General features: G+C 39.3%; 1 protein-coding gene across 1 annotated transcript; it reads right to left on the minus strand.

Annotated features, from left to right (window-relative positions):
* Positions 1-10,561: 10,561 nt before the first annotated feature.
* Positions 10,562-25,849, minus strand: NUDT15 (nudix hydrolase 15). Its single transcript, XM_037800102.1, has 3 exons — positions 25,673-25,849; positions 22,680-22,876; positions 10,562-11,995 (listed from the first exon to the last, which is right to left on the minus strand). Exons 1-3 carry the CDS (start codon positions 25,828-25,830, stop codon positions 11,835-11,837), a joined length of 516 nt encoding a protein of 171 aa, XP_037656030.1. The 5' UTR covers positions 25,831-25,849; the 3' UTR covers positions 10,562-11,834.
* Positions 25,850-26,153: the final 304 nt, after the last annotated feature.

The raw sequence follows: 26,153 nt of genomic DNA on the forward strand, positions 1-26,153 counted from the left end.
TTATCTTTCCCTTCTCGCCGCCCTCCACACCTTGCACGCCTCCCGCCGGGGACCTGGCCAAGTCCCCCGCCTCGCCCTCGCCTCCGGGAAAGAGCCCCCGCCGCCGGTACCCTCCAAGCAACGCCGATAGCCGAGGGTTCAGCAACCGGCCGCCCCCCCCCCCCCAGACGAATCAACTGCGACCGCAACATACTTAAGTAGAATTCTGGACTAAGAATGAATATAAGGTGATAGATGTATCTAAATTAGTAATCACAACTGGTAAATTTCTTAGAGGCCCATATTTCTATTTTTCTTAGAAGACATAATGAGGTTGTTTTTAAATATTTGAAAATATTCACCACAATAATGTGTGATTTTAAGAACAACACAAATTGTATGACAGGTTTTAGAATGGAAAGTAGCTTTCTTGCTCTCAGCTTCCTTCTTACTGCACTTCCCCAGAAAGAATCACTTTTAACTTTTGGTGGTTAACCTCTATGTTTAAATAATAGGTTTGTATCTCTCTTGATTTATTAATTTTAGACAGTGTTATATCTTTTACATTTTTTTTTTTTTTTTCTGAATGGAAAAGTGATAGAACATCCATTGTGGAACACAGCACAAACAGTAAAGCACAATGGAGAAAGTAAAATTATTAGCATTCCACTCGATGATACTATTTAACATTTTCGGTGTATATTCTTTGTTTTAAAAATCCACTTAGATCTATTTTTTTAAATGAGAATATTTGTATCTCCTGAAATTCTGCAGTATTTTTAAATATAGAATTTAATTCTGTTCTTCAAATGAACTGAGAATTTCATTTTCCCAAGTTTTTCTTTTTTTTTTTTTTAAGAGGTTAATGATTCCTGTAGAAAATTTGGAAAATAATATTTAAAGAAGAAATTAATCATATAACTCCATATCTAGAATTAAGAATGTTTAATACTTGGGTGTATTTCCCTCTAGTCTTATTTTTTATGAATGGAATGATAAACTAATTTTAAACCTTGCTTTGTTCATACTATTAATTTTTCTCCATGTGGATACATTGAAATACTTGTCTTCATGGCTATTTTAATCCATTATGTGGATGTGCTATAATTTAACTTGCTTTTCTATTATTGGACATTTAGGATGTTTGCTTTTTTTTTTGTCTGTTTGGCTATTACAACATTTGTACACAAACTCTTGTATTTATCTCTAAATCTTTAGGATCAATCCAAAAGTACTTTTTCCAAGTTCTTTGATACCATATATATATTTTTTTATTTTGAAATAAATTCAAAGTTTTAGGAACAGTTTCAAAAACAATACTAATCCTATACACAGAATTCCATCATACTCTGACCTTCCTCCCCCGATAGCCCAATCCACCAACTTTAACATGCTGTCACATCACTATTTCTTTCCCTCCCTCCCTATCATCCATCATCTATTGCTCTTGTCTTCTGAACATGTGAGAGCTAGCTGCACATACCCTTGAACAAACACTGTAATTCACATATACACTTCCCATGAATAAGAACATTCTTTAATGCAATCCCATTAAACGCAGCTAAGAAGTACAAGAGATTCAATAATGATACAAAGCTTACATTCTGTATTTCCTTTTCCTTATGTCTCAACTGTGTCCCTTTGAGCCTCCTGTCCTCCATCCTCCAATCCCATCCAGGCTCTTCCTTGGCATTCAGTTGTCATCTATTGAGACTGTCTTTTTTTTTTTCAATTGTGGAAACATACATACAGCCTAAATCTTCCCATTCCACCCCTCCCTAGCCTTCCATTAGTGGAATTAATCACATTTAGAATGTTGTAATGCTCTTTCCCACCACCCATTACTAGAAATTTCCCTTCACCTCAAACAGCAACCCTACACTCATTTCTTAACTCCCCATTGCCCCTTCCCCCATTTCTCTTAACCCATACTCTACTTTTCATCTCTATGGTTATATTCTCTGATAATTTCTTTGTGTTTACTGTGGGGCTTAAAATTAACCTCTTAAATCCGTAACAATCTTGTTTTTCTTTGATACCACCTTCATTTCAATAGAACACATAAACTATGTTCCTATACTCCTCCATTCCCCACCTTTATATAGTTGTCTAAAATTACATATTTTATGTTGAGTTCAAAAGCACTGATTTGTCATTAGAGTTTGTCTATTTTATATCGTGTAGGAAGTAAATAATGGAGTTATAATTAAAAAATCATTGACTTCTATTTGTATTCCATTGTGGTTGGAGAATGTGCTTTGAGTATATTCAATTTTTTTTTTTTATTTCTTGAGGCTTGTTTTATGTCCCGGCTTATGGTCCCTTCTGGAGAAACATCCATGATCACTAGAGAAAAATGAGTGTCCTGGTGATTTGGGATATAAGGTACTATATATGTCTGTTAAAATTCTCTATATCTCTTTCTCCTTTCTTTGTTTCTCTGTTGGTAGGGCTTCCTTTAGAATCTGAAGTAGGGCAGGTCTTTTATTGGCAAAGTCTCTCAGCATTTGTTTGTGTAAAAATTTAAGCTCTCCCTCAAGTTTGAAGGAGAGTTTTGCTGGATAAAGTATTCTTGGTTGGAAATTTTTCTCTCTCAGAATTTTAAATATGTCATGCCACTGCCTTCTCGACTCCGTGGTGGCCGCTGAGTAGTCACAACTTAGTCTTATGTAGTTTCCTTTGTATGTGGTGAATTGCTTTTCTCTTGCTGCTTTCAGAACTTGCTCCTTCTCTTCAGTATTTGACAGTCTGATCAGAATATGTCTTGGAGTGGGTTTATTTGGATTTATTCTATTTGGAGTTCGCTGGGCATTTATGCTTTGTGTATTTATATTGTGTAGAAGGTTTGGGAAGTTTCCCCCAACAATTTCTTTGAATACTCTTTCCAGACCTTTACCCTTCTCTTCCCCTTCTGGTTCACCAATGAGTCTTAAGTTTGGACATTTTATTGTATCTATCGTATCCCAGATCCATTTCGATTTTTTTGGTTTTTTTCTCCATTCTTTCTTTTGTTTTTTCATTTTCTGTTCTGTGGACTTCTAGGACACTGAGACGTTGTTCAGCTTCCTCTAATCTTGTATTGTGAATATCCAGAGTCTTTAATTTGGCCAACAGTTTCTTTTATTTCCATAAGATCTTCTATTTTTTTATTTACTCTTGCAGTGTCTTCTTTATGCTCTTCTAGGGTCTTCTTTATGTTGCTTATATCCTGGGCCATGGTCTTCTTGATGTCCTTTAAATCCTTTGCCATGTTTTCATTCTTTGATTGTAGTTCTTTGATTAATTCTGCCAAGTACTGAGTCTCTTCCGATATCTTGATTTGTGTGTTTGGAGTTGGATTCTCCATGTCTTCTGGTTTTATCATATGCATTAAGATTTTCTGTTGTTTTTGGCCTCTTGGCATTTGCTTTGCTTGATAGGGTTCTTTCAGGTTGTAAAAAGGAAGATACCAATCTAATTTTCAGAAACACAGCCTGGTGATGTACACTTTCTCTAACTAACCAGCACATGGCATCTGTGAGTCACCTATACCCCTCAAGTGAGTTCTCCACCTTGTTCCTGTGGTGTATGGGGAAATGATTCTTGTGGAGTTCACTTGGAAAACTCAGATTGGGTGTGTTGCTGGAGCCGTCTGCCCTGAATGTGGGGCGTGTGTATGGGTGGCCAGGGAGGAAGGGCAGTTTTAATATTCAAATCCCCCAGGTTCCCGGAGATTCAAGGCTGCCGCAAGAGTCTAAGCCTTCATTTCATTTCAGCCCCAGACCCTCTCTCTCGCTGTCCCACAAACCACCAGACTTGGCATAGTGTCCCTGGGTTCTCCGAGCGGGTCCCACCTCCCAGCTGCGATCCTCCAGCAGCTCTGCGGAGGGAATGCCATGTTACATCACAAGTGCACGCCGTCCCTCAAGGGAAGCCCCGGGCCGCTGGGCTGTGCAGTGGCGCTCTCCGCCTGATGCAAAGATGGCCGAACAGGGCGTCTCAACCCCTCCCCCACACACACACAGTTCCTCCTTCCCAGCTCCGGGACAACTGGTGGGACTCTGGGCTGTGGGCACGGCCCTGGGCAGGAGTTTAGCCAGCCCTCCGTGGAGCCAGCTGCGAGCCGCAGGGTTTCTTTCTGCTTCCAGCTCTCCCTTTGGAGGGTATCTGCAGCAGACTATCCTCCAGGCCAGACACCGAGAAGCCGGCCCAGCCCCCTCTTGCTGTGTTTTACTGCGTGGTTCCCACTCCCGCAACTGTAGCCGCTCCTGGGTTTTTCCCTTTTTTTTTTTTTTTTTTTTTTTAATTTAAAGAGCAAGTCGGTCTCCAAACACCAAGCCCTGGCTTCCCCTCACTGCCACGCAGCTGTGGGTCTTCCAGCCAGCTTGCTCACTTGTTTCAGAATGCAGACTCCCGGTTTCACCAAGTATATGGCTTCTGTGATACTAGCAGACCTCACCAAGCTGGCGCATCGCTGTAACTGGTATTCTGGTTCACTTTCTGGTTTTTATCTAGTGTTTTTCACAGAGGTGTTTTTTTGCCGTCTCACCTAGCTGCCATCTTAGTTTCCGCTTTCATGCCATATTAGTTTTCTATTGCTGCTATAACAAATTAGTCCAAATGTAGTGGCTTAAATTTATTATCTTAGAATTCCAGACAAAGTGGGTCTCACTTGGGTAAAATCAAGGTGTCGGCAGGGCTGCATTTATTTCTGGAGATCTCGAGAATCCATTTCCCTAGCCTTTTTCCAGGTTCTAGAGGCCGCCCCCATTCCTTGGCTTCTTAAAAAGCTAAAAATGGTCAGTTGAGTCTTTCTCACGCTGCCCCCTCTTCCACATTAAAGGACCTTGTGTTTACACTGGGACCACCTGGATAACCCAGGATGATCTCTTTATCTTAAAGTCAGCTGATTTGCAACCTTATTCTACCTTCAACTTTAATTTTTCCTTGCCATGTAACAACATGTTCACAGGTTCAGAGGGTAGGACTTGGATATCTTTGGGAGCCATTCTGCCCAAAGAGAAATAATCTAAACTTTTCTCCTGGAAGTTATGCAACTGTACACTCCATCAGCAATAGACAGAGACTTTTGTTTAACTGCTGTGTATAAAGGGCTACCAAATCAAGTAATTCTAAATCTATGCAATGTATTTTTAAAATTTTGTTTTTGGTTTCTAAATATAAAAAGTTTTGTGCATGTCCAAGAAGGTACCTTTAAAATAACTGCCTCTGAAAATACTCTTTCTATAAAAGTATCATAAACTCAAATTTATCTGTTGAGCTCAGACCAGTAATGCAGATGTAACAGGTAGTTAGGTAAAACAATAGGGAGCGGTGGAAAAGGCGACCAAAACTAGGGAGTGTATACCTCGGCATTTAAAATCAGCTTATACATGCCACTGAACTGTGCGCTTAAAAATAGTTTAAATGGCCAGTTTTGTTATATTTATGTTACCACAGTAAAATAAAATTTAAAAATCAGATTACTCAAAATTTGGGGCAAATCTAGGCCACAAATGCCAGTTTGTGATCTTGTTATATAACTTGTGCAGGTGTTGCTTTGGAAATAGAATGAGATCTAAGAGTTGTGATGTACTCTTGAGGTTGGGGGTGGACAAGCCCTTGTCCCTCAGTTGCATCAGCAATTATTTCTGAATGGTAAAAGGAAACAAGTCGATCTCGGGGAGGAATGTAGACCTGGCATCGTGGGACGGAGAACATCTTCTTGACCAAAAGAGGGATGTGAAAGGAAATGAAATAAGCTTCAGTGGCAGAGAGAATCCAAAAGGAGCCGAGAGGTCACTCTGGTGGGCACTCTTATGCACACTTTAGACAACCCTTTTTAGGTTCTAAAGAATTGGGGTAGCTGGTGGTGGATACCTGAAACTATCAAACTACAACCCAGAACCCATGAATCTCGAAGACAGTTGTATAAAAATGTAGCTTATGAGGGGTGACAATGGGATTGGGAAAGCCATAAGGACCACACTCCACTTTGTCTAGTTTATGGATGGATGAGTAGAAAAATAGGGGAAGGAAACAAACAGACAAAGGTACCCAGTGTTCTTTTTTACTTCAATTGCTCTTTTTCACTCTAATTATTATTCTTGTTATTTTTGTGTGTGTGCTAATGAAGGTGTCAGGGATTGATTTGGGTGATGAATGTACCACTATGTAATGGTACTGTAAACAATCGAAAGTACGATTTGTTTTGTTTGACTGCGTGGTATGTGATTATATCTCAATAAAATGAAGATTAAAAAAAAAAAAAGACTGTAACTGTATAGCCAAATAAACCCCCTTTTTATAAAAGCCAAAAAAAAAAAAAAAAAAAAGTCAAGACTACAAAAAGAGGGTAGAGGAGGAATGACTTAATTATAAAGTTAAAGTTTTGTGGGCAGATTTCTAAACTGTGTATAGAAGTTACTGTCTTGTATTTTGATTGTCCAGTGTTCTTTTAATGAAAACCTGTAGGCCTTTTTTCTTTCCTCCCGATAAGAACAACTGCAATTCTCAGGATATTGGTCAGATTTTCTGCAGTTTCCTTGATGAGAGGAAGACTTGTGGTTATTCCAGGCCCTTCCTACCCTTCTGCTTGTCTGTCCTACTACTACACTGCCATACCCGACATGTGGGATGCTTGAGCATTACCTGAAGGCATAGTGCATGGGACATCATAGGCCCTGTGAAGATGAATCTATTTTCTTCCCTGGTGGACTGGCTTGAAAATGTTTAAGAAAACTGCAGTGACCCTTTTCACCCCTCCATTGTAGAGTCTGAACCAAACCAGAATTATCAGCTCTTCACTGGTCCCTTACCATGAGCTCTACCCTGGCTTCCCTACATCCAGGGCCAAAGATGTCTCCTGTTGTGAAGGGAACCAGTACAAATGATTAACTACTTACAAGTGCTGAAAGAAGGGAGAGAGAGAGAGAATAACCAAGTATGATGTGTAAAGAGATGTTTGTTTCTGAGACAATTGAGGATGTCCGATTATGAACGGGGTAGGAGGTGATAATAAAGGTTTAATTTTCAGAGCAGTTAAAACAGTGGCAGTATGGTTCGGGAAAGATGTCTGCATGTTGAGCTGAACTGTTTGAGGGTGAAATGGTGTGATGTCTAGGATTGGCTTTAAGATACCACAGCCCAGCGTCAGTGGGGGTGGAGTAAATACCACCACAAAGCCAGTCCTCCATAAAAGCAATGAGAACACTAGCAAAAATTGTCAAAAAGAACGTTTTTAGAACTTGGGGAATTAACCAAATGCTGACAACAATCCAATGAGTATTTATCCAAGAACAGCTGAATCTCGATAAAAATGGTGAGCCTTATGGCATTTCTATTTGCCCTATTTTCCTTCCTTCCTTCCAAACTGTATGGTAGTGCTGAAAAACAGCAGCCCCACAATCACGGTAGAAACTAGCTACTGGAGGGAGCAGGATGGGTGGGAGCTTCTGCCAAACACCATTCTCAGATAATGGTCATTAGGTGACCTGTCTGGCAGTTCTCTTGAAACCCCCATTCATGAGGTTTGTCTTCATTTGGCCTGGCTCAGAGCTTGCTCTATGTAAACAGCCTTTTTCATGGGGCATTTTTGGAAAACAGCTGCAATTGTTTCAAATCACAGCTGCCTGAGATAGCGATAAGTTGGAGCAAACAATCAGCTGACAAAAACACTAAAAGGAAAAGCTGGGAAATAAGGTATCTATGGGGGCTTTGAAAAGCTCTGACATATTCCTGGGAATCTACACGGCCACATACATGTTTATGGCTGCATGTAGGAAAATACATAACATGTCGCTAACCTCTCACTTCTGGCTGACCTGGCCAGTCTGTGCAAGTAGGAAGTAAAGGCAAAAGCAGAGTTGTAAACTGACTGCCAGAGTGTTGAGGGCATACTCCAACATGCTCACAAAGTCCATCAACAAAGGCTGGGAGACTTATTGTTTCAAGGCATTTAAGGAAATCTCTGTCCAATCAGTGGATGACTACTAAGCTAGCCAAGCACAGATGTCAGGGGTCACACATGTCACAGTTGACATGATCTTGTATATGGGAAATCCTAAACAATCCACTAGGAAGCTATTAGAAATATATTTCTTAACACCAGTAATGGATAATATGTAAAAGAAATTTAGTGAAAGTTTCATTAACAAGAATTAAATACTTAGAAATAAATTTAATCATAGGAGTGCCAAGACTTACAAACAATAAAACATCAATGAAAGAAATTCAGGAAGACCTATATAAATGGAAAGACATCCTATGTTCACAGACTGTAAGACTTAACATTGTTAAGATGGCAATTCAGTGCGATCCCTATCAAAATCTCTGCTGCCATTTTTAAAGAAATTGACAAGCTTATTCTAAAATTCATACAGAATGAAGGGATATAGAGAAGCCAAAACAACCCTGGGCAAGGAAAACAAGTTGAAAGACTCATACTTCCTGTTTCAAAACTTGCTATAGAGCTACAGTAATCAAGACAGTGTAGTACTGGCATTAGGATAAATAGATGAATGGAATAGAATTGCATAGGGGTTTATTTCTGGACTCTCAAGTCTATTCCATTCATCTATATGTTGATTTTTGACAAGGTGCGAAGTCCACTTGAGGGAAGGAATAATATTGTCAAAATGTAGTGGTACAACTGGATATTCAAATGCAAAAGAATGAAGTTGGACCCCAAAGATGCTTAGCATCATTAGTCATTAGGAAAATGCAAATCAAACCTACAATGAGATACCATTTCATACCCACTTAGGATGGCTCCAATAAAAAAAGACAGCAAGAGTAAGTGTTGACAAAGATGTGGAGAGGCATGAAACAGACTGCTGGAGGTGGGAAGAGGAAATGTAATTTGAGCAATTCAACAGATGGTGGAGGAAATGTAGTTTGAAACAAGTTAGAAGGATGAGGAAAATCCCAGGTAGAGCTGACTGGTGTGCAGTTGGGTCTGGAGCTTAGGAGAGAGTTGGGCTGCTGATACTATTGTTTTGGGAGTCATCAAAGAATTGGTGGAAATGGAATCCATAAAGAAAAAAAAAATAGAGGAAGTATTCTATGGTAAGCATTAGGTCCAGCTGAAGCAGGTGAAAAGATTGGCTTGCTTGCTACTTTGTTACTTTTTCCCATGAATTATTCTGATGAATAAAATGAAGAGTGGCATTCCATTGCATATAGTTACTAAACATTATTATTCAAAAAGACAAATATCTAAACTTTTTAAACATAAAAAAAATGGAATGAAATCTTGAATGGCTACTGGCAGTAAGGAAGTGTGGTTGATTTAACCTACAGTCTAAATATTATGAAGCACCTATCAAAGCATTTGGCATATAATAGATGCAAAATAAAATGTTTATGGAGGACCTAAAGGACACACATTTTCAATTTTTTGAGGAACATACTTCTCAGTCAATGCATATTGTTACTGAGTTTGCATTTTCTATTAATTTTTATTTGAGTGCAGCAATGACTAATGTGTATAACAAATAATCTAATTATTAAAAAAAAAAAAGAGGCAGTTCCAACATGTGATTTTATGTTGAAAGAAGGCTTTGTATGTCTTCTTTCATATGGATGACTCCCCAAAAAACTGGCAGATAGTTAAGGTGACAAAAAAGTGTCCTTCCAAGTGATCCACATCATGCTCTACTGGAAAGGCCTCTGCTTAGATGGAGCCAGAAGCAGAAGAGCAGCCTGTCCTGAGCTGGGTGGCATTTAGGACTTGACTTAGCAAACAGATGAGCAGCTACTGCAGATTCCCAAGTGTTCTAAGTGTCCTGGGAGAGTGAGGTGCACATCAGGAACTCTAGCTGGCATTTAACTTCAGGAAGATATTGAGTTTTTCCTGCTAAAGGCAGTTCTCAAACCATCTAATCATTGACTGTTTACTTAAGAGTTCTAAGTCCTGCTCCATTTATTTACTCATTTGGAGAAGTATTTACTGATGGATTACTGGATCCCAAACTGGGCATATTAAGTGCTGAGGTAAATGTAATCTTCCAATATGATGCTTTTAATTGTTTTTTCTTTCCATTGAAATAAACCTTCATATCTAGTTTGGTGAATTAAAAACAAAACAAAACAAAACAAAAAACCCACAAATTCCTAATGAGTTTGTCTACCAAAAATTTAAAGTGACATAGTAACACTCCAAAGGTTTGTAACAAAGTTTCAAAGCTAGAAAACATCTGCTCAGAAAAGAACTAGAATAATGAGATATCTCAATGGATGCACAATCAACTGTACCTGAGAATCAATCCAGAAACACAGAGGGCTTCCTGCTTGCTTATCAAGACTCATGTGCCTCCATTAGGGAGAAGCCAGGTACAGAATTAAGTCAACTGAGGAAGGGAGGGAAATTAATGAACAAGCAAGAGAAGGATGTGGAATAGTCAAACAAAATCAGAAAAAGTTGTGTGAAATTCATCAGTGTATTAGAAGTTCAAGGAGCATTCAGTGATTATTATATTTGAGCTCCTCAAACATTTTAATATCCAGTAAGTATATAAAAATACTTTTTATATAAAAATGAGAATTATCTATAAATGGCAAATTAACTAATGTACACATAATTTTGGAAAAAAAACAAGAACACTTAAAAAATCACTTTTATTCACTGGAACAAAGTCAAGTTCTATACTATAGTCTTTGAGTCTTTTAAAGGGAGAAAATCATATGCAACCACTCTAAGTCAAGCATGCAATTTCACAGAAGTGGGCTCATAAAGAAAAGAATGGGAATTCATGGTATAATCCAGAAGTTCTCTCACTTTTGGTTGCAGATCCCTGTGCACTATTACAGATTACTGAGGACTACTACAAAGAGTTGTTTTTGAGGGTTTTATCTATCAATATTTAACCACATTCAAAATGAAAACTCAGAAATGTCAACATTTTTTATTAATTCATGTATAACAAACCCATTCTATGTTAACATAAATAACATAATTTTTATGAAAAATAACTATATTTCCAAACCAAAAAAAGTAAGAAGAGCAGGACTTTAACATTTTTGCAAATCCCTTTTATGTCTGGCTTCACGGAAGAAAGCTAGACCCTCATATCTGCTTTTGCATTCAGTCTCATATGACATCACACATCATGCAGCTGCTGGAAAAAACTGTACATTCATGAAACACAGAGGGAAACAGGCAAACTATCTTAGTATTATAAAAATACTTTTGACATTGAATACCCCCTAAAAGGATCTCATTGTCCCCAGATCCCACTTTGAGAACCATCACTCTAGTCTAATATCTTCATTTTACACATAAGGACACTGGATCTCACAGAGATTTAGAATCCAAAATTACATGGCCTGTTAATGGTAGAATATAGATCCTAGATTTTTTCTTCCACTTCTCTTGGAAATCAGATTCTCAACTCAGAAACCTGGGAAATATACTGGCCTGTTCTGTTCTCTCCACTCTCAAAGACTGTCACAATATATTACCAAAACTTTTATTAAATAAAGAGAATCAACAAACATGATCAAGTCTGTAACAGGCATAGTAGGTTAGCATTTAAATTATGACCTCTACTTGAACTGAAATGCTGAGACAGAGTCTGTTGCTCCCTGCTCCACGCAGGCTAGTCATGACAAACGGCAGAGTAGACAGCTTTTAAATATGGAAAGCAGATTACCACAACATCACCATTTATCATATATTCTGCGGCTGACACAGAATTCAATGACATATCCCAGAAAAAAATTTCATACATACTGGCTGACAGGAAGAAGAGTGTATTAAGAGAGTGTAAATAAAGTGGTAATTTAATGGAACCTTTTGGGTAAATGGAGCAGCTCTGAAATACAGATGGTTTTTCATTCTCTAACCAGACCTTATTTTGTTGTTTTTTTTTTTTAAATTAAAGAATCTTTTTGGCCACCGACAGATGATTTCCTTTGTATCCTACCAGATGATCCATTTCTTCTTTAAAAGGATCATAACCTTGTTCTTTTAAACAACGTAATCCCCAGAAAAGCTGGTCCAGTGGAGGAAATTCGTCCCAAGGAACCCACTCCCAATCTAGAAAAGGGTAGAAAATCAACTTATTCGCTGAAAGGAAACAGAGAGTTTATTTTGGCATGTTAACCTACACTTAGAAAAAATTAACTGAATTTTTAAATGATTTGCTACTAGTGAAATAAGCTGTAATAGGATGTTATTTAGAATGAAGATCTTAAGAGAATGGTGATCACTTCAAACATGCTGTTATTTGAACATGAAGTCAGTTTTACAAAGGCCACATCATGGTAAAACCTAGATTTAGTATCATTTGTGTTTACTTAAATAGTGGCCACAAGAAATGCAGAGAACTTTATATTCTACAGGTACACTACATTAAAATAAACTAGTTTCCTCACCTATAAAATAAGGTACAATGCTAATTTCTAAGTGATCTGCCATCTCTTAAAAGATAACAATCTGTGCAGAGAATAAAGAAAACATTATGCCTTTCAGTATTTTAGAAAGACAAATGCAAAGGGATATGATTAAAAAACAATCCAATGAAAGAGGAATGATTTAACAGTGTTTGTCAGTTTAAGTCACCTAAAATCCTAAAAAAAAATGCTAGGGACTGGAACTTTGTTGATTGTTAGTGTAAGTAACAAAAGCACAGAAAACTAAATATAGGAATATTATTACATTAAGATACACATTCCATGTTCTAAGTGTTTCTTTAGATTACATTGGTATTTATCTGCCTATAAAATGCAGATATGTATTTTCACTCTGGGGAAGCAGGGGACAAAGAGCACATGAAGTGGGAACACGCCAAGTACAGGAAGGGCTGATAAGCATCAAAGACCCGCAATCACCAGAGATACCAAGATTGAGCACCCAACAATGTGCTGCAAGATGATTAACCAGTCCTGCAAAACTTTATTCCGTCTCCTAGAAAATGAAGTGCGTAGATGATCCTCGTAATTAGAATCGGATGGTTGGGGTAACGACAAAATAAACAGTAAACTGAAGAAGGATATCCCAACTTGGGACCTGGTGAACATGGGGCTAGACACTGAATCTCTCTATTGTCAATAAAACCAAGCCCCACTCGGCAATGCATCTTGGCCAGGCTGCAGCTAGTTAAGAATGATCTTGAAAAGCAAGGGCTTGGAGGTGGGGCAAGATGGTGGAGTGTGAGGTGTGGGTTTTAGTTACTCCTCCAGGGCAGTAGGTAGAAAGCCAGGAACTGCGTGGACGGGACACAGGAGAGCAATTTGACTTTGGGCATACTCCATACGACACTCATGAACGCGTGGAACAGCTGATATCAGCGAAATCTGTAGTTCTTGCGGCCAGAGGACCCGCGCCCCTCCCTGCCAGGCTCAGTTCCATGGGAGGAGGGGCCGTCGGTGCTGGGAAGAAGGAGGGAGAACTGCAGTTGCTGCTCTGGTTGAAAACTAAGGCTGCTGATCGAAACTCCAAACATAGATAGATGGAGACCAGACACCGGAGAATCTAGGAGTAGTCAACCCAGCGGGGAGGAGATAGGGCTAGCAAAAGCAGCAAAAAAAAAAACAAAAACAAAAACAAAAACAAAAACAAAAAAACCCAGAAATAAAAACAGACTTTTTGGAGTTCTGGTGAACATAAAATGGAGAAGGGCAGGGCTCAGGCAGAGTCAGGCTCACATGCAAATCCAGAGGGCGAGGTCCCTGGTCTGAAGAGACCAAGAGCTGGTTTGTCTGCTTTCTTGATTGTTCCTTAATGGCCCTAATCTCCTTGTCTCTTAGCATTTCAATAGCCTACTAGATCTGCAAGGAGGGCCCTTCATTTTTTTTTTAAAATCTTTTTCTCTTTTTCTAAAACAATTACTCTAAGAAGCCCATTACAGAAAGCCTCAAAGACTTGCAATTTGGGCCCAGACAAGAGCAGAGCTAAGAGAGCTCTGAGAGACAAAGCAATAAGTCTAGTGGCTGAGAAAATTCGCTAAATGCCACAACACCCCAAGAAAAGGGGGGCGTCCCCTTACAGCCATCTTCCCAGAGGGCTGGGAATGTTCCTGCTTGGCGCCAGCACCACAGCCCAGAGCTGCCCCAGACAACCCAGTGTGACGGGAACTGTTTCCAACAACACATGCACACACCAAAACATAGGGCGTGGACAATAGCCTTTCGGGCACCCACAGGTAATCGTCCCAGAGCCTGGAAGGCTGAGCTGTGTGAAAAGCGGAAAATTAACGCCCCATTCAGCCACGATTTCAGCAGACTGGGAACACCCATACACAGCCCTGCAGCCCAGAACTTCCCTTGGGGGATGGTGCTCACCTGCGACTTAGCACAGTCTTTCCTTAGCAGGGGACCTAGGAGGGCACAGCTTGGAAGACGGACCCACTCACAAGTCCCAGGGACCATAAGCCAATACAAAGGATTTGTGGGTCAGCGGCAGAGACAAACTGTGGCAAGACTGAACTGAAGGATGAGACCACTGCAACAGCTTTAAATCTCCAGGAACACCTGGAAGATTTGATTATTAAAGCCACTCTCCCGCCATAACTGCTCAGACATGTCCCACGTTCAGGGTGGGAAGCACCAAGTACACACGCAAACTTGGTGCACCAATTGGACCCCACAAGACTCACACCCCCACTCACCATAAAGACAAAGTTGGGGAGAACTGGCTTGAGGGGAAAAGGTGGCTCACGGACGCCACCTGCTGGTTAGAGAAAGTGTACTCCACGAAGCTGTACATCTGACACATTGGAGATAAGTGTCTGAATCAGCCAACATATCCTAAAAGAACCCTATCAAGTTAAGAAAATGCCAAGAGGCCAAAAACAACAGAAAATTTTAAAGTGTATGAAAAAACCAGACAATATGGATAATCCAAACCCAAACAACCAAATCAAAAGATCAGAGGAGACACAGTACTTGGAGCAATTAATCAAAGAACTAAAGACAAACAATGAGAGCATGGCACAGGATATAAAGGACATGAAGAAGACCCTAGAAGAGCATAAAGAAACTGCAAGAGTAAATAAAAAACTAGACGATCTTATGGAAATAAAAGAAACTGTTGATCAAATTAAAAAGATTCTGGATACTCATAGTACAACACTAGAGGAAGCTGAACAGAGAATCAGTGACCTGGAGGACGACAGAATGGAAAAATGAAAGAATGGGGAAAAAACTGAAAAAATCGAAATGGACCTCAGGTATACAATAGATAATATAAAATTTCCAAATACAAGACTCATTGGTGTTCCAGAAGGGGAAGAGAAAGCTAACGGTCTAGGAAGAGTTTTCAAAGAAATTGTTGGAGAAAACTTCCCAAATCTTCTAAAAACCATAAATACATAAATCATAAATGCCCAGCGAACTCCAAATAGAATAAATCCACATAAACCCACTCCAAGACAAATTCTGATCAGATTGTCAAATATTGAAGAGAAGGAGCAAGTTCTGAAAGCAGCAAGAGAAAAGCAATTTACCACTTACAAAGGAAACAGGATAAGACTAAGTAGTGACTATTCAGCAGCCACCATGGAGGCAAGAAGGCAGTGGCATGACATATTTAAAATTCTGAGACAGAAAAATTTCTAACCAAGAATTCTTTATCAAGCAAAGCTCTCCTTCAAATTTGAGGGAGAGCTTAAATTTTTCACAGACAAACAAATGCTGAGAGATTTTGCTAACAAGAGACATGCCCTACTTGAGATACTAAAAGGAGACCTACTGACAGAGAAACAAAGAAAGGAGAGAGATAGAAGGAGAAAGTTCAGTACTAAAGAGATTCAGTATGGGTATGTTAAAGGACACTGAGAGAGAGGGAAAAAATATATCTGACAAACATAAACCAAAAGACAGGACAGCTGATTCAAGAAATGCCTTCACAGTAATAACACTGAATGTAAATGGATTAAACACCCTGATTAAAAGATTTAGATTGGCAGAATGGATAAAAAAAAATGAACCATCAATATGTTGCATACAAGAGACTCATCTTAAACACAGGGACATAAAGAAATTGAAAGTGAAAGGATGGAAAAAAATATTTCATGCAAGCTACAGCCAAAAGAAAGGAGTAGAAATATTAATCTCAGATAAAAAAGACTTTAAATGCAAGGATGTTAGGAGAGACAAAGAAGGCAACTACATACTAATAAAAGGGGCAATTCAACAAGAAGAAACAACAATCATAAATGTTTATGCACCCAATCATGGTGCCACAGAATACATGAGACAAACACTGGCAAAACTAAACAAAGGAAATGATGTTTCCACAATAATTGTGGGAGACTTCAACACATCACTCTCTCCTATATATAGATCAACCAGACAGAAGACCAATAAGGAAACTGGAAACCTAAACAATCTGATAAATGAATTGGACTTAACAGACATATATAGAACATCACATCCCAAATCACCAGGATACATTCTTCTCTAAGGCTCACGGAAACTTTTCTTTAATAAATCATATGCTGGGACATAAAACAAGCCTCAATAAATTAAAAAACATTGAAATTATTCAAAGCACATTCTCTGACCACAATGGAATACGATTAGATGTCAATAACCATCAGAGACTTAGAAAATTCACACACACCTGGAAGTTAAACAACACGCTCCTAAAGAATCAGTGGGTTAAAGAAGAAATAGCAAGAGAAACTGCTAACTATGTAGAGCCAAATGAAAATGAGAACACAACATATCAAAACCTATGGGATGCAGCAAACGCAGTACTGGGGGAAATTTATAGCACTAAACGCATACATCAAAAAGGAAAAAAGAGCTAAAATCAAAGAAGTAATGGATAAGAAGTAACTGAAGAAGGTAGAAAATGAACAGCAAACCAATCCTAAACCAAGTATAAGAAAAGAAATAACAAGGATTAAAGCAGAAATAAATGACATACAGAACAAACAATAGAGAGAATAAATAACACCAAAAGTTGGTTCTTTTACAAGATCAACAAGATTGACAAGCCCCTAGCTAGACTGACAAAATCAAAAAGAGAGAAGACCCATATAAACAAAATAATGAATGAGAAACGTGACATTACTGAGGATCCTGAAGAAATTAAAAAAATTATAAGAGGATACTATGAACAACTGTATGCCAACAAACTGGATAATGCAGAGGAAATGGACAATTTCCTGGAAACATGAACAATCTAGACTGACCAGAGAAGAAATAGAAGACTTCAACCAACCAATCACAAGCAAAGAGATCCAATCAGTCATCAAAAAGCTTCCCACAAATAAATGCCCAGGGCCAGATGGCTTCACAGGGGAATTCTACCAAACTTTCCAAAAAGAACTGACACCAATTTTAAACTCTTTCAAAACGTCGAAGAAAATGGGACATTACCTAACACATTTTATGAAGCTACCATCAGTCTAATACCAAAACCAGGCAAAGATGCCACAAAAAAGGAAAACTACAGGCCAATCTCCCTAATTAATATAGATGCAAAAATTCTTGACAAAATACCTGAAAATCAATCCAAAGACACATTAAAAAAATCATCCACCATCACCAAGTAGGGTTCATTCCAGGCATGCAAGGATGGTTCAACATAAGAAAATCAATCAGTGTATTATAGCACATTAACAAATCAAAAGAGAAAAATCAAATGATCATCTCAATAAATGCTGAAAAAGCATTCGACAAAATCCAACATCCCTTTTCGATAAAAAGACTTCAAAATGTAGGAATTGAAGGAAACTTCCTCAATATGATAAAGATCATGTATGAAAAACCCACAGCCAGCATAGTACTCAATGGTGAGAGACTGAAAGCCTTCCCTCTAAGATCAGGAAAGACAAAACGATGCCCGCTGTCATCACTATTATTCAACATTGTGCTGGAAGTGCTAGCCAGGGCAATCTGGCAAGACAAAGAAATAAAAGGCATCCAAATTGGAAAGAAGAAGTAAAACTGTCATTATTTGCAGATGATATGATCTTATATCTGGAAAACCCTGAGAAATCAATGATACAGCTACTAGAGCTAATAAACAAATTTAGCAAACTAGCGGGATACAAGATTAATGCACATAAGTCAGTAATGTTTCTATATGCTACAAATGAACAAACTGAAGAGACACTCAAGAAAAAGATACCATTTTCAATAGCAACTAAAAAAATCATGTATCTAGGAATAAACTTATCCAAAGACGTAAAAGACCTAAAAAAGAAAACTACCTAACTCTACTAAAAGAAATAGAAGGGGACCTTAAAAGATGGAAAAATATTCCATGTTCATGGATAGGAAGGAATGTCATTAAGATGTCAATTCTACCCAAACTCATCTACGGATTCAATGCAATCCCAATCAAAATTCCAACAACCTACTTTGCAGACTTGGAAAAGCTAGTTATCAAATTTATTTGGAAAGGGAAGATGCATCGAATTGCCAAAATCACTCTAAAAAAGAAAAACTAACTGGGAGGACTTACTCTCCTGACTTTGAAGCTTATTATAAAGCCATAGTTGTCAAAACACCACGGTACTGGCACAAAAATAGACGTATTAACAGAATCAAATTGAGAATTGGAGCTAGACCCCGAGATTTATGGCCGACTGATCTTTGATAAGGCCCCCAAAGCCACTGAACTAGGACATAACAGTCTTTCTAACAAATGGGGCTGGGAGAGGGGGATATCCATATCCAAAAGAATGAAAGAGGACCCCTACCTCACACCCTACACAAAAATTAACTCAAAGTGGATCAAAGATCTCAATATAAAAGACAGTACTATAAAACTCCTAGAAGATAATGTAGGGAAACATCTTCAAGACCTTGTATTAGGTGGCTACTTTCTAGACCTTACACCAAAAGCACAAGCAACAAAAGAAAAAATAGATAAATGGGAACTCCTCAAAGTTAGAAGTTTCTGCACCTCAAAGGAATTTCTCAAAAAGGTAAAGAGGCAGCCAACTCAATGGGAAAAAATTTTTGGAAACCATGTATCTGACAAAAGACTGATATCTTGCATATACAAAGAAATCCTACAACTCAATGACAATAGTACAGACAGCCCAATTATAAAATGGGCAAAAGATATGAAAAGACAGTTCCCTGAAGAGGAAATACAAATGGCCAAGAAACACATGAAAAAATGTTCAGCTTCACTCGCTATTAGAGAGATGCAAATTAAGACCACAATGAGATACCATCTCACACCAATTAGAATGGCTGCCATTAAACAAACAGGAAACTACAAATGCTGGAGAGGATGTAGAGAAATTGGAACTCTTATTCATTGTTGATGGGAGTGTATAATAGTTCAGCCACTCTGGAAGTCAGTCTGGAAGTTCCTTAGAAAACTAGATACAGAGTTACCCTTCAATCCAGCAATTGCACTTCTTGGTATATACCCAGATCTGAAAGCAGTGACACGAACAGATATCTGCATGCCAATGTTCATAGCAGCATTATTCACAATTGCCAAGAGATGGAAACAACCCAAATGTCCTTCAACAGATGAGTGGATAAATAAAATGTGGTATATACACCCAATGGAATACTATGCGGCAGTAAGAAGGAATGATGTTGTGAAACATATGACAACATGGATGAACCCTGAAGACATAATGCTGAGTGAAACAAGCCAGGCACAAAGGAGAAATATTATATGCTACCACTTATGTGAACATTGAAAAACGTAAAATAAATGGTTTATAATGTAGAATGTAGGGGAACTAGCGATAGAGAGCAATTACTGGAAGGAGAATGATAATCCAATAAGGATAGAAAAGCTATCGTGGGTAAATTTAATGTTCTGGGAATGCCCAGAAATGACTATGGTTTGTTAATTTCTGATGTATATGGTAGGAACAAGTTCACAGAAATGTTGCTATATTAGGTTATTTTCTTGGGGTAGAGTAGGAATATGTGGGAAATAAAGTAGTTATTTTAGGTTAGTTGTCTTTTTCTTACTCCCTTGTTATGTTATGGTTTGTTTGAAATTTTTTTTTTTTTGATACAGTTAATTTAAAAAAGAAAAGAGGTAATTTAAAAAAAAAATGAAAAAAATATGCATAGCCCCCTTGAGGAGCTGGTGGAGAATGCAGGGGTATTGGCCTGCCCCACCTCAGTGGTTGCTGATGGGCTCACAGACATAGGAGACTGGTGGTTTGATGGGCTGAGCCCTCTACCACGGGACTTGCCCTTGGGAACACTGTTGCTGCAAAGGAGAGGCTAGGCCTGCTTATGGCTGTGCCTAAGAGCAGCTAAGCCAACTCGGCAGCTGAAATCACTGCCCTCCCCCCTATGTGGGATCAGACACTCAGGGGAGTGAATCTCCCTGGCAACATGGAATATGACTCCCGGGGAGAAATCTAGACCCGGCATCGTGGGATGGAGAACATCTTCTTGACCAAAAGGGGGAAGTGAAAGGAAATGAAGTAAGTTTCAGTGGCTGAGAGATTCCAAAAGGAGCTGAGAGGTCACTCTGGTGGGCACTCTTACGCACAATATAGACAACCCTTTTTAGGTTCCAATGAATTGGAATAGCTAGCAGTAAATACCTGAAACTATCAAACTACAACCCAGAACCCATGAATCTTGAAGATGATTGTATAAAAATGTAGATTATGTGGGGTGACAAGTGACTGGGAAAACCATAAAGACCACACTCCCCTTTGTCTAGTTTATGGAGGGATGAGTAGAAAAATGGGGGCAAAAAAAAAAAAAAAAAAAAAAAGAAAGAAAAGCAAGGGCCCTAAAGGGAGTTAAAGTGAAAATAATTCCTGCTATATGTTACTGGGGAATACTGAGACTGTCTTTCTGTTAAATCGGATTTAGTGCTAGTGATCGTAGGCCTTGTAAAAGCTGAGTGATTTGAGGTAACTGGCAAGACTTCTGAAGTCACAAGAGAGAAGCAACATGTCACATACAAAGGGGCCTACATACGGTTAAGTGCCATCGGAAACCATGGAGGCAAGAGGGTAGTGGGAAGACCCATTTTGCTGAAAGCAAAAAACTGCCAACCAAGAATTCTGTATCTGGCAAAACTGCCTTTTGGAAATGAGGGAGGAATTACGTTAATCAAAACAGCATGGTGCTGGCACAAGGACGGACACTTAGACCAATGGAATGAATCGGGAGCTCAAAAATCAACCCTCACGTTTATGGCCAACTGATTTTTGACCAAGTGGCAAAGACCACTCAACTGGGAAAGAATAGTCTTTTCAACAAATGGTGCTAGGAAAACTGGATCACTATTTGCAAAAAAAAAAAAGGAGGACTCCTACACCTCACACCATATACAAAAATAATCAACTCACAATGGATCAAAGATCTAAATATAAGAGTTAGAACTATCAAACTCCTGGAAGAAAATGTAGGGAAGCATCTTCAGGTTTCTTAGACTTTACACCCAAAGCACAGGCAAAGAAAGAAAAAAATAGATAAATGGACCTCCTCAAAATTAAAAACTTTTGTCCCTCAAAGGACTTTATCATGAAAGTAGAAGGACAACCTTCTACATGATGGAGAAGATATCTGGAAACCACATAGCCAATAAAGCATTAACATCCAGTATATATAAAGAAATTCTTCAACTTAATAATGAAAAGACAATAACCCAATTAAAAAAATGGGCAAAAGATGAGAACAGACAACTCTCCAAAAAAGATGTATAGAAATGGCCAGAAAGCACATGAAAAGATGCGCAACCTCATTAGCCATCAGGGAAATGCAAATCAAAACCACAATGAAGTACTATTTCACACACATAAGAATGACTGCTATTTAAAAAAACAGAAAATAATATGTGTTGGAGAGGATGTGAAGAAACAGTGACACTCACTCATTGCTGGCGGCAATGTAAAACGGTGCAACTGCTGTGGAAGACAGTTTGGCAGAATAGCGTGCTTGGGAGGGGATGAGACAGGAAGATTTATGTTGTACATATGTTTTCACAATTAAAAAAGAAAAGAAAAGAAAGAAACTAAAGAGATAATGACAAATGCACTACATGATACTGGATGAGATCTAAGAATGGAGGAGAGAAGGCTCAAAAGGACATTACTGAGACATAAGAAAAAACTGAATACAGAATGGAAGCTACATATTGTTAAATTTCTGAACTTGATAACTGTTTGCAGGAAATGTATACGAAAGTAGTATTTATTCAAGAAGTACGATGTGTGCAACCTGCTCTCAAATGTTCAGAAGACAGAGAGACAGAATGCTACAGCAAAAGTGGCAAAAAAAAAAAGTAGATCTGAGTGTCTGGTGTGGGAGATGGAGATATGCTGGTCTTTTCTGCATTTGGTTTTGCATTATTTTTGCATCTGTCCTATAAGTTTGAAATTATTTCAAAATAAAAAGAGCAAAAAAAGGGGGAAAACACAAAAAACACCCTAAATTAAAAAAAAAAAAACACTAATAGTAAAATTACCATTTACTGAGCACTTACTGAATGCACTGTTTTTTTTTGTATGTGTTAAATCATTTACTCATCACAACCCATGTGAGGTAGTGACTATTATTAGAGATGAGAAAAACAGACCCAGAGACATTATTAAATAACTTGCCCCAAGGTCACACAGTTCTAAGTAGAAGAACCAGAACACAAACCCAAGCAATCTCTCTAGAGCCCATTCTCTTTGTCTTTATGTCTCTCAGGATTTAAGTATATTCAAAAAGAAAAAAATAAATAAATCTAATTTCTTCACTGGCAATATAATGTAAAACTCCTTCAGGCTTCATGCTTTCCTCAAAGAAAATGCATTATTAAAGAATTCTCTTACTTTCATTTTTTTCAGGCTCTACATTCTTCGGTTCTGAATCATAAGTCAAGTCCACCTCTCCTTTCATTAATATAGTGACATAATGGTAATTCTCTTTCTCAGTGAAAGAATTCACAACCGAGGCAAAGCGAACATTTTTTAGGTGAAGAGCTGCTTCTTCCCATGTTTCTCTTTGGGCACATTCTTCCCAGCTTTCACTGGAAAACAGAAACACAACATCATATTAAACTTATTTATATCATTTTTTCCATGCATTTCTTGACTAGAGTAAAGCAAAAGTTCTGTAAGTGGTTCAGGCTTCAAAACAATAAATCAACAACACCACCTGTGATATTCTGTATATCTTCTATCTAGTTATCTGAAGACCAAAAGGATTTCATATTGGGCAAAAAGACTGACATTCTGCCAATTCAGCATTAATTCACGTGCCTGGAATCAGGAGGCAGTTTAGTACGTTAGTAATGCGCACAAGTCACCTAGACCTAGGTTTGAATTCCAACTCCACCACTTTCTATTTGGACAAGTACAAAGAGAATATTACTTTCTCGTGGGGTTGTACATGTATCAAGGAGTGGAATGTCTTTTTCTGAAGCATCACAATTTCAGTTTAACCCTCACAATTCAGGACAACAGGCAGTACCCACCTCATAGTCGCAAGAGTACAAAGACCAAACAAAGTCCCCTAGGCTCACAGGTTTGCTCAGGAAGGCTGGACAAGTCTTTTTCCCCGTGTCCTTTCCCAATACGGAGAGAAGGTGGAGAAAGCAAAACAACGGGACTATCCCCACTACAGGTGTCCAATCCACAGGACAGAGATTACAAACTGAAAGTGAGACTGAAGGTTTAATTGGATTGGGCCTTAAAATTCTGGGAAGTGAATCATAATGGCCAAAAAGTGGTTTATTTTTATAACTAAATGCCAGGAAAACAATAGAATTTGCAGGAGCTGTCATCAAGGAGAAGAGAGACAAATTATGTGTGAAGACAACAGAAAGAGAAAATAAAGCTAATGCTTATCTGTTCCCATCAAATTTAGCCCACTCAGTATACCAGTTACATAAAGACCAAGTGAAGGGACATATGTGAAGAACTCAGCAAACTATCTAGCACGGAGTTAAAACTTCATTAAAGTTCAATGCTGGCTATTATCATGAGATAGCTGAGTCAAGACTCCAACAATTTCTTGTGTTAATGCTAAAATAGCTATGTCTTGCCATTAGCCTAATCGTCATACATTCTAACTAGAGCTAAATTTGTGATCTAAATTTGGCTAATGCTCACTGTGCTATTATGTACCCCAGAAATGCCATGTTCTCTTAATCCTTTCCTCTGTGTGTGTGTGTGTGTGTGTGTGTGTGTGTGAGAGAGAGAGAGAGAGAGAGAGAGAGAGAGAGAGAGACGGAGAGAGAGAAATGCCCCGGAGATGCTAAGAGAACTCACAGATGCTCAGAGAGGAAGTCACTGAAATCAGAAGCTGAAAGCAACAAAATCCAGAAGTGAAGGACGCTGGCCATGGGCCTTGCTATCTGACAGAGGAACCCTGGATGCCAGCAGCCTTTCTTCAGAGAAGGTATCTTCTTGTTGATGCCTTAATTTGGACAATTTCATGGCCTTAGAGTTGGAACTACAAATAAAATCCCCATCATTAAAAGCCAACCCATTTCTGGTATTCTACATTCCAGCAGCTTTAACAATCTGAAACACCCACCAATAATCAACAGAGAACAATGTGGTGAGCCTATCTGGGCAATTCCTTTCTTAATCTAGAATATTTACCTTATCTTAAACTAATAAACTTACTGATACTTTTGTTAAATTCTGAAGATCATTTTAAAAATTCCAGGTACTAAGCTTATAACAATTCCATATCTTACAAAGGACAGAATCTGATGAAACAGCACCAGGACCAAGCTTCTAACAGAGCCAGAATAGGAGAAATTCTTCAGGACAGATCCTTCAACATATATATGGCATTGGAATGAAGGGGGGAGGGGGGACGCAGTTACTGTTATAGCCTTAAAAGACCTATCAACCAAACTCAGTTATGCCTCCTTCTTTGATCCTGACTGGTACAAACCAACAGTAAAAACACATTTTCAACGCAAGAGGGGAAAACCCAGTGCAGACTGGGTATCAGATCATATTAGGTAATTACTTTGGGGTGTTAAAATGATATTGTGGTTATGTGTTCTTAAAAGCCTATTAGAGATACATACTAAACTATTTCGAGGTAATATGATAGGATACGTGATTTCCTCTAAAACATTTCAGACAACAAAGCGTAGTGTGCATGTGTGTGTGCTGCGATCGGGAGCAGCTGCAGGCGGAACAGGAGCCTGCTGAGCACTAGGTGCACGAGCATTCACTGACCACTTCCTCTACTTTTACGTATGTTTCAAACTTTTCATGACAAAGGAGAAACAAGCGCTGAGTCTGGGTGCTTTGATTGTTTTTTGCCTTATTTTCACTTCAAAGCCCCTTTTTCAGCATAACGCCAGGCTTTCTTCACCTTGTGTGGAACCGACTGCCCACCTTTTTTGGTCTCTCTGATCCATCATCCAACCCTAGAATGCCAAAGCAGAAAGGGATCTGACAGGGTATTTCCTCCGACTTTCCCATTTCACAAGAGAGCAGAGGCACAGAGCTTCCCTAGCCGGTTTGCTCGTCAGAGAGCAAATAAATCTGGCAGGAAACCGTGCGACACCTCCACTGCCACACCGGGCTGCACGGGGCTTACAAACACCCGCTCTCCCCCGCTTGGGTACACGCAGTAAGAAAAAGCACGGCTCACACACACCAATTAACTCCAAGCCAGGCACGGGAAAGCCGCGTCCTCCCCTCACCAACTCGGTGACCCAAGGGCAGGAGCGGTGGAAACGAGCGAAAAACGACACGGACGCACACACGCACGACGTACCCACGCACGGCCCGAGCTGCTCATTTTGCCCACGCATGCTCCGCCTGTCCCGGGTCGACCAGGCCAGGTTGCTCACCCGAACTCCAAATGACCGCCGGGAAGCTGGAAGCTGCCAGCTCCGAACGACCCTTTCCTCTTCCCCAGGAGGACGCAACGAGGATGCCTACAGCTGGTCACCACGACGCCCACCCCGACGCCGGGACGCTGCCCCATCGGCTCCGCGCGGGTCGTCATGGCTCCGGGAGACCTGCCCCCCCCGCGGCGGAAGTGACGATTGGCTCGCCCCGCCCATCGTTTCCTGCGCTGAAATCCCGGCGGGAAGCCCTGTGTCTTCTCCCAGTCGCTCTGGTGCTTGGCGTCTGTCCGTCGCCTGAGGGTTTCTCCCAAGGACAGTGTGCCGAGTATTTTGTTTTAATCAGAGACACTTACGGTTGCATTTTTTTGTTCCACGTTCCAGCAGTAGGTTCCTCCACGTTACAAGCATCTGCATCCACAAGCCACCTGCTTCTATAAATCTCTGTTCCTTTGCATATCTTATTCATTTTTTCCTTGAATGA

Source organism: Choloepus didactylus, chromosome 12, assembly GCF_015220235.1.
Source record: "Choloepus didactylus isolate mChoDid1 chromosome 12, mChoDid1.pri, whole genome shotgun sequence".
NCBI classification, from domain to species: domain Eukaryota; kingdom Metazoa; phylum Chordata; class Mammalia; order Pilosa; family Megalonychidae; genus Choloepus; species Choloepus didactylus.